The following is a 10,065-nucleotide window of genomic DNA, read 5'->3' on the forward strand; positions in this document are numbered from 1 at the left end:
AAGGACATACTTGCTGACCACTGACCCTCAGGCGCCCCGGTTCCTCTCTTAATTCAAATCCACTCCGTTCCAGGAGCTGCACGACAAGAACGTCCGGAAAACATGAACATTTTCCATTTATTGTTGTGCCTTTGAATACGACAAGCAGCCCACATGACATGTGTTTGAGTGGCGGGGGTGGGGCGGGGTGAAATCGTACACCGGTACAGCTGGAGCTCCCCCCCTCCTCCTCCTCCTCCTCCGCCCTCCAACGCTTTTCTATAGTTTTGTTTGAGAAAACAAGCCGAAGAGGTACAATCCCCAGCGAGGAGCGGCTCCTTCACGCACACTGACATGTTCATTACATGACATTATTCACTCAGGGCGATGTCACGCTTCAGAAGCTCTTTGAGCGACGATACAAAAGCTTTGGGAGCCGGTTTGGGTTTCACAGTTATTTTTTAAAGACGGCGACACCGCCGCGAGCTAAAAGAACTCTGTTGTTAATGCTCATTTTAGAGATGTCGGGGGTTATGTGATGCTACTAAACCGTCTGCTTTCAGACGAGTGGAAAGAAAACATCCAAAATACACACGTGTGTGTTTATTTTCCTCCTAAATCCACCAAAAAGTTAGTTAGACGTCTCATTTGCATATTGTGACCTTCCTTAAATTAAATATTTGTTTTGTCTAAACCACCTGTGGTCAAACCGCCTCCATCCTCAGACACACATCATGTGATTATACCCCTATAGTATTAATATATAACTATATCATATGATCAATATTTGGTCACGGTTTATTAAAAATAACTATTATTTTAGGAAGGTGACGATATTTCAACATGACATTTTAGAAAACGTGTAAGACAAAAGTAATAGTGTAAATGTGAGAAATCAACGAGGGAAGTTTCTGATATTTATTAGTTCATATAAGTTCACCCTATAAAACATGTAGTTCTGTAATTTTACGAACATATCTTTAAAGGTCGTATTCTCTAAATGAGTTTATTCTCACCCAGAAATCTCCATTTATACAACATTGTGTTAATAAAAACATGGAGAAAATACATTGGAAACTGGAATTGTCTCTATCTCAGACAAAGGAGGATGTGTTTATTTTGTGTGTGTGACAAAAAAACTAAGACAAGAAAAACAGTTTAACATTTTCAGAAATTGAAGTGATATTTATGATATTGATTTTTTAAATATGTTGCCAGATTTTTTTACAGCGGTCTAGAAGCACTGGAAAGGGTGGGCCCCACAATCAGGTAAAATAAGTTCAGGCCCCACAAAGGAGGAAGACGAATATGTGTGTGTGTGTGTGTGTGTGTGTGTGTGTGTGTGTGTGTGTGTGGCGTACACAAAAACAAATTGCCGCATTCGAGGGGATCTAGTTGAGTTGTATCTTCATGTGTGTGTTTCTCCCTTGTTTGTGTTGGTAACTGGATTTGCATTTTTTGTTTAGAAGAAGAAGAAGAAAAAAAACTGAAGATTGTACGGATCTTTTTTTTAATCCTAATTTTTAAAGCCCTTTTTTGCACGTTTTAAAAGCTCCTCTGGAACTAAAAACACACGTCAGGGATCAGCGCTGAGCTTTGTGTGTGTTCTTTGTGTGTCTCTCTGTTCCGGTGACATGGTGGAAGTGAACCTGCAGAGACTTGAACGGCGACCCGACCAGTGCACCCCCCCGGTCCACCCCCCCGGTCCACCCTCCCAGTCCACCCCCCCCCCCCCCCCCCCCCACAGCAGCCTGGGGGGTGGACTGGGTCTGGGGCTCCATGGTTTAAAGCGCGGTGGCCTTTTTTCTGTCCGGCGACAGAGCTTTGACACCGTTGGAAGCGACTCAAGAGGAAGCTCCCCGGCCTCGTGCCCGGGGGGGGGGGGGGGGGTTCACCTCGTCTGTGGTCCAGAGGAACCAGAACTACAGAGGACTAGCTCCTCCCCTTTGCTGTCTGCAACGCCACCGTGGAAACATGTGTGATGGAGGGAGCGTGGCCAAGTGTGTAAAGGCACAGGATTTCTGTTTTGTAATAGTTTGGCACCGAGCCGACTCCCACACACACACACACACACACACACACACACTGACAGACGGGGAGATCCCAGCATATTTTGGGGGTGAGCCAGGCTGGAATACCACCAGATCCAGTTTCCTGCATTCCCTGAGCCGCTGCCAGAGCAACACGCAACAGCTCCTCTCTCTCTCTCTCTCTCTCTCTCTCTCTCTGTCTCTCTCTCTCTCTGTCTCTCTCTCTCTCTCTCTCAGCCTCAGGTCTTTCTGTCGATGTCCGTTCTCTCATCTTAATATGTCAATGCCAAGAATTTCCATTCGATGTTTTACACTCTCATCTCCTTAAATTTTACGAACATCAGTTTATACATTATATATAAATATATATATATGTGGATATATACATATATATTTTTATAAATATGTGTATATATCCAAATATATTTATATATGTATATTTATCTAACATTATTAATAAAATATATGTTTATATATATATGTATATATATAATCGTATTAATATAATATATATTTAAAAAACATAAATGATATATAATATATATATAAACATTCTTAATATAATATATATTTAAAAACCTTAAATGATTTATATATATATATATATGTATATATATATATATATATATATATATATATATATATATATGCCCTCCCCTGTTGTCCCTGAGCTCTACACAAGTGATTTAGGAGCCACTGTAAACACCGGCCAGTCCCACTTGGTCCAGATCAGATTAAAAACTCCTTGGCCCCCGATGGGGCCCTTTAAAAAATATATATATATATTTAGCCCCACATCTTGTTCCTATTTTCCAAAGATGCATTTACTGCCCTCAAATGTGGTTTTGTTTTGTCGCTTTGAGCAAAGCTAGCACGGCGGCTCCGCTCTGTCTGCCGAGCCGCCATAAGCATCCTTTTATTGTCCCTGTGACCATTATGCTGAATGGCTACATACAAATGACCCCCCAGCCCTCACAATAACTGCACATCCTGAGGCAGCTCTGAGGCGCGGGGAACTTTGTCTTCATGGAAAAATAGTTTTCTGCAACACGTACAGGCTTTTTTCCTTTCTTTTAATGACAAAGATGGATTTTAAATTCATCCGTCGAGGCCTTTTTCCCCCGTCGCTCTTAAAGATCTAATGACTTGAGCGAGGAATGCTATAGCATGGCATCCCGTGGACCACGCACGAGAACTATTTCAAGTACGCTTCGTCGTAAACGAATCAGAGAGAGAGAAACAGCGTCTCTGTGTCCAGGCTACTGGTTCCAGCCCCCCCTCCCCATCCCCCCCCCTATTTAAATTGCATTTCCATGCATCGGGTTGCTTTAATGTGCGGCGCTAATGCAGTCGCTAATGTACACATCGCATTTGGGGAAGTCTGCAAATCATCCGTCATAAATAAGAGATGACAAAGAGGATATGGATCCGCTTGGAAAGCACGTCGACGGCTTCAATCTAACAACCTGCTGTCATCACCCTGAGGTGCTCATAAGGAACCCGCCGTGAAGGGTTTATAACGGTGTAATTAACATGTAACTAACTGTAGATTTCAAGAGGAACAACTTTTGAGAGGGAAAAACTAAACAAAATACCCTTGGCTGATGATTCTGGAAGAGAAATCCATTCATGAATAAATTATTTCTCATTCATACTGTATTATTACCACATCGGATAGACGGGCTCCAGCATAACGCCTATCTTTCGTAAACCTGTCCGACCAGAAGTATGTTCTTTTTTAATGATGAGTAAATGTGCTTTCCAATAACATGAAATCTAATAAAACAAACTTTGATCCAGATCTCTCTGCTAATCTTTGAATGTTCTCCTGTCAGTCTATAGAAGTTTCTCATTTTCCTCCGCTGGTCTATTAATCATCCCTAAAGTACTTATCATTGAATAATAAAGATTGAGTCACAGTTTACTGCTGCCTCATTTCATCTTATTAATCTTCAGTATGCACAGAGTTAAAACACTTTACATTTCTGCAGAGAAATCTCTCTCACACACACACACACACACACACACACACACACACACACATCCACACACAGGCACACACTCTTTATGACTTGTGTTTTCCTTCAGAAAGCAGCCCACAATTCCGTTGAATATCAAGTATATCAACCATAAAGTGTCCAGATGTGAATATGGCAACAACCAGAAAACAAAACAACAACAAAAAACATCAACAAGTTTCCACAAGAACCTCTTGAGTTCCTCCATGCCGGTCCTACCTGTTTGAACTGCTCCTCGTAGGTCCAGTCGTGGTGCTGGGGCTGCGGGTGCGCCGAGGGGGACTCTGCGCGCCGGGCCGGGGCGAAGGCCCCCGGGACTAGGGCCATGAGATGCAGCGGGGTCCCCTTCGGAGGAAGACCGGCTCCGTGGAGCGACGGCTGCCGGTCCCGGTAGTGGGACAACCCGGCGTCGTCCTCGCCCTCCTCGTCCTCGTCCATGACCTCCTGCTCCTCCATGTCCTCGTCCCCGTCCTCGTCCCGCTCCCTGTCGTCGCTGCCCGGTCTGGAGCAGCTCCCGTCCTCCTCGGTCCCGCGGAGCTCCGAGGCGCGCTGGAGGAGAGTCGCTCCGGGGGACGCATTGGCGACTCCCGCGGCCAGGGCGCCGCGCATCGCCGCCTGGTAGTGGCGGAAAGCCAGCGCCTGCTGGTGGATCTGGGACTCCACCATGGAGCGCAGGTCTTTCTCCGTTTCCGCCTGCCGGAGCTTCTCCTCCAGGGCGAGCCGCGCCGCCTGCTGCCGCTGCAGGTTCTCCATGACGGCCTCGAGCTTCATGCCGCCGCTGGCGGGCTGCTGGCTCTGGGCTCCGGGGAACGCGCTGTGAGAGGAGGCGGAGGAGGGAGCCTGGAGCGGAAGGCTGCCGGCGGACGAGAACGCGCCTTGCTGCGGGGAGGGGGCAGCGAGAGGACGGTCGGGGAACGGTTACCACTTTGTGAGATTAAACACACGTTTTGACTGTTTTTGTCATTCATTACACACACACACACACACACACTTTGTGTGTGACTTTTATAAATATGTTATAATACAGCTCACGAGCTAACGTGACAAAAAAAAAGACTAAACTGTCCCAAATGCGAAGTTTTTAAGTGTCCAATATTGTGAGTAAAATGGTAAAAAGGCTTTAAAGTAAGAAACCGACCTGAACTGTGAAGAAGTTTAGTTTAAAAATAGCCAATCAAAGGTCCGCTGGAGGCTTACCAGAGCAGATTTGGTGGCTACACCCGCGTTATCAACCATGCTGCTCCCGTCAGGATGCGATCTGTCAGCCGAGTCTCCTTCAGTCCAGGGCGCGCTCCGCATTCAGCATCCAGACATGTAGGTCCCGAGGGTCGGAATCAAAATGACTTGGAAATGTTGTTGTTGTTGTTGTTGTTATTGTTGTGTGTGTTTGTTGTTTGTTTGTTGGGTGTTGGATGGATGGTGCAGCCCCCGCGCTGCTTTGGCAACAAGTGGCAACTGTAGTGAGAATGACCTCCGGAGGCAGAGATCAGACCCCCCCCCTCCTCCACCTCCTCCTCACACACACACACACACACACACACACACACCCTCCTCTCCTGCTCCATCTGCTGACAGCGCGTCAGTACGGAGGAGGACAGTGTGAGAGAGCCGCGGGGAGACGCTCATCCTCCGGCGGGGAGACGCCGACGCGCCGCGGGGCTCCGGAGACCTCACTCATTTTTGTATTACAATTTGAAATGATAAATATACACCGTATATATTTATACTCTATATAAACATAGTATATATTGAGAAACGTGAACGGGATTTAATTATAGTAATGCAATTAAAATAATAATGATAATAATAATAATAATAATAATAATAATATTTTTGTGTGTGTATTTAATTGATATGAAGTTCTTAAAAAACATCCATCACACCCAATGCATAATAAACATATTTATAATCATGTATAAGTGCGTGTGGCACTGTATAATTATAGTATATGCACTCATAGCATTTGTAATGCTTTATAACAATAATCAGAACGCATTATAAAGCATTTCGTCATTAGTCAGGAGGTCATGTGTCGTCATATTTCATAACTTCTGGTCACCTATTCCAACATTTGTTTTGCAATGTGTTGTAATCCCCTAAAACAATATGGTCTTTATATAATGCATCGTAATCACTGTCATAATGTTGTGACTATGAGTTACTGAGCTTTAAGTCACGTGAACATTCATTTTTCAGCTGCAGTTTGTTCTTCTTGCATAGACTTCAGCATATTTTATTACAACTATGAGACTTATAAGACTCTTTAATCCTCTATGAGCGAATACAATGAGTCAGTGAGCAGCAGATTTAAAGTATATAAACACACATAACATTTGTTATGCCTTATGGGCGTCCGTGCCACCCTTTATTCCCCCGTTGGACCACAGGCTGATGTTCCCGTGTCTGATAATTGATCATTGAGGATGACAAACTGTCTGTTTCCGACTAATCCTGCATGACAAGATGTCAGACATTCAACAACAACTAAAAATGTCCAAAGATTATTTTTCTTATCTTAGATGAAATGCAGGCTATATTTCATCACACTGACACGAAATCATATCAAATTCCAATAAGGCGCACAAAGCAGTCCGACTCACTGATTGGCCCCATGGACCACGATGCGCTGCTCCACCCGGACACCAACAGGTGACACGGGCCTCATGTTGCATCTCCTTTGGGTCGTTACTATTATTTGGTGAAAAAGGTGTTCGCTATTCTTTTAGAAATGAAGGGAATCTCAATTAAATGTTACCCTATTTTTTTAGGCTATTTAATTTAGCCAATTCATAAATTGCAGTTAACCGCAAATATATGTTTAATATTTGCGGATTTCATTGAGCCTACTTTTGTGAAAAGTTTAGTTCTTAGTATAAATTAAAGTTTTCATGCGTACAAATAATTTAGTTTGATGTTAGAAGCTACATCTACTACAGGACACGCCTACTACAGGACACGCCTACTACATACTACGTGACACGCCTACTACATACTACAGGACACGCCTACTACATACTACGTGACACGCCTACTACATACTACGTGACACGCCTACTACATACTACGTGACATGCCTACTACATACTACAGGACATGTCTACTACATACTACGTGACACGCCTACTACATACTACGTGACATGCCTACTACATACTACAGGACACGTCTACTACATACTACGTGACACGCCTACTACATACTACGTGACACGCCTACTACATACTACGTGACATGCCTACTACATACTACAGGACACGTCTACTACATACTACGTGACACGCCTACTACATACTACGTGACACGCCTACTACATACTACGTGACATGCCTACTACATACTACGTGACACGCCTACTACAAGGCAGGTTCAGGTACCAAAACTATTACGGTCCCAAACGGTCCGGTTCGGTGGAGGTAAACATGTATGTAAACATACGTGTGGATCTCAGGGGGCGTGTCGAGTCCCTTCTCAAACGCCAGTTTATTGAAAGCGTGGCCCTTAAAGGGACAGCAAAGAGAATCAGGGAGAAGTCAAAGCAACGAGGATACATTAAAGGGATGACACATCATTTATGTTTTTAATCAATAAATGTACACATAAATAAATAATGAAAATGCTGATACTGTATTCAGTTTTTTATTATTTATTTGTCTTTATATTTCAGCATATATTTAATTTAATTTTGTTTCTCTTCATGTTTAAATTGACTTTACTTTCAATCCTTCCACGTTTCTTTATGTACTTACATTATTTTATCCATTTCTCTTTGACACATTTATTCTTTATTATAGTAATCCGCCGCTTTCCGCTGCTGTCCTTGTGAACTCTAATGATATCCAAAAGCAAAGCACTAGCTTCAGATCACATATTCACTTTCTAAAATGTCGTTTTAAGTGAATAACTATCGGACGTTCGTGTCTGCGCTGCAGTGTAAACACAGTTTCTCTGAACCCTACAATTGACTGCCGTTTACCACACTGACCCTACAATCAGGGCTTACTGTGATGTCGGATATATCATTTGGCTGAAGCAAATCAATGATCATCAGCAAGGTCAGCACTGGTTCTCTCACGTCAAAGGAGCAGTTTGAGCTTCATCAGCCTGAGCTGTAATAACATAATAGAATAATAACAATATGAAGAATGCCACATAGTCCTACAGACGCGTGCTCTCAGAGCCGCTTCTTTGTCTTCCACTGCCTTCAGTCTCGGAAAAATAAGGACATCCTCATCCAAGAGTCAAAGCAGAAAGACGTGAGGACATGAGAGCTATAGGTGTGGAGAACCTTTTCATTAGTCAAGGTACATCATCTTTTTGTGTAAATAGCGTTCACTAATACGACGTCATCGAAGGCCTCCTTCTGGAGAGACGTCCCGAGGTAGTTTGCTGTCTCTTTGTTCTGTGAGGTGTTTGTTGTTTATGTTTATTGTAAAGAAAAAGATTTTTTGGGGGAAAGCAATAAAGTGGCTGACAGGAAGGACTTGTAGACCGACAAGAAATAAAAGACAAACGCGCAGCTCTCATTCACACTTCTTTTCTTTTCCTGAAAAGACCCTGGAAGCGTCCTTCTCACTGGTTGAGGGATGGTGTCCTTGCTTCCTGCCGTTAACATATTGTCATGGGAACCCATTGTATCCGCTGAGTTATGATGAATAGAAAGGGTGAGACTGTACCTGGACAGCTGGTGAGGAAGAAGAGTTGTGTGACGACTTCCTGTCGAACATACAACACGTACTTCAAGGCACACGACCAACCGGTGCAGAGACAATCCCATCGTTTTATTTGTTACGGGATTATATTTCGATTTTTTAACACACCTTTAAATCTGACCTGTTCAAAGTGTGTGTGTGTGTGTGTGTGCGTCCGTGCGTGTGTGTGTGTTGCCTGACAAATAATCTAATTCTGTAAGCAGGTTGACACAGTATGCTGTAGAACAGCGCCACCTAGTGGAGGTTCAGAGGACTTCACTAGAGCGATTGCAGGCACATATACATATATATTTACATATATATATATAAATAAATATATAAATATATATGTATGTATATATATCTAAATATATATACATACAAATATAAATATATGAATATATAAATCTATATGCATATACAAATATATACTGTATATATATAAATAAATAAATATATATATAAACATATATTTTAAAAAATATATTCAAATATAAATATATATATATATATATATATATATATATATATATATATATACACACATACATAAACACACTGTGCATTATAAGAAGGCTGTACTGGCAGTAATATCTGCTCACTCATACTGTGTTGATGTCATTTCTTCTCACCGTTCCCTTAGTGCTTATAGGTCGGTGGCCAGTATCCATCGTTCATAACGCTCCCTCAATAAGACAATAGAGGAAGACCATAAACATTCAATCCGACACATGGCTGTGAGTGAATGGATTTATCGGCGTGGGGGGCAGAAAGGAAGATGTATACAAGGGAGAGAAAAAGCCGAGCAGATGTGAAGGTCAATAATGATCAGCGATATTGACCAGCTACTTGGAAATGGAAACATAAAAACAGTTACAATGCTTTCATCGTACATAATGGAGGATGACATTGTGCTTTTTCCTTTTAACGACTTTGTTCATATTTTGCATAATCTTGAGATTTTTTTGAAGGTATTTCTTTTTTTATTAAGATTTTTTTTTATATTAAGCTTCCCCCTGCAGGTGGTTATAGGTATTACACATCGCATTTTAAAGAAGGCGGCACATGTGTCTATTCAGGAAATGACCTTCAATGATTTTCGCCACTGTTATCATCCCCAAGCCTAAAACCCTTCCCTCTGGAATCCAACACATCGAGACCACAAGCTCATGTGTCTAATGTGTATCATATCGTAATATAAATAACTTCATATGCTTCATAAAGCAATATGGCAGTATTCTACAGAATAGCTTTTTGATCACCTGAACCCACTTCCCATTCGCCCTCCAAGGCCTTCCACGTTTTCTAATCTCTTCATGGAGTTGGGAGCTCTCGGCCATTTGAGGAGCG

At 42.5% G+C, this 10,065-nt stretch overlaps 1 protein-coding gene across 4 annotated transcripts in view; it reads right to left on the minus strand.

Moving 5' to 3' along the window:
* arid3c (AT rich interactive domain 3C (BRIGHT-like)) overlaps positions 1–5,269 on the minus strand; it is a 73,909-nt gene extending 68,640 nt beyond the window's left edge. For all 4 annotated transcript variants that reach the window (XM_056419025.1, XM_056419024.1, XM_056419023.1 and 1 more), the window contains exons 1-2: positions 5,225–5,269; positions 4,247–4,906 (exon numbers count right to left, since the gene is read on the minus strand). In XM_056419025.1, coding sequence (XP_056275000.1) covers positions 4,247–4,906; positions 5,225–5,263 — 699 coding nt within the window. In that variant the 5' untranslated portion in view covers positions 5,264–5,269. The remainder of the gene's footprint in view (positions 1–4,246; positions 4,907–5,224) is intronic.
* Positions 5,270–10,065: the final 4,796 nt, after the last annotated feature.

Source organism: Pseudoliparis swirei, chromosome 7 (genome assembly GCF_029220125.1).
Source record: "Pseudoliparis swirei isolate HS2019 ecotype Mariana Trench chromosome 7, NWPU_hadal_v1, whole genome shotgun sequence".
Lineage (NCBI taxonomy): Eukaryota > Metazoa > Chordata > Actinopteri > Perciformes > Liparidae > Pseudoliparis > Pseudoliparis swirei.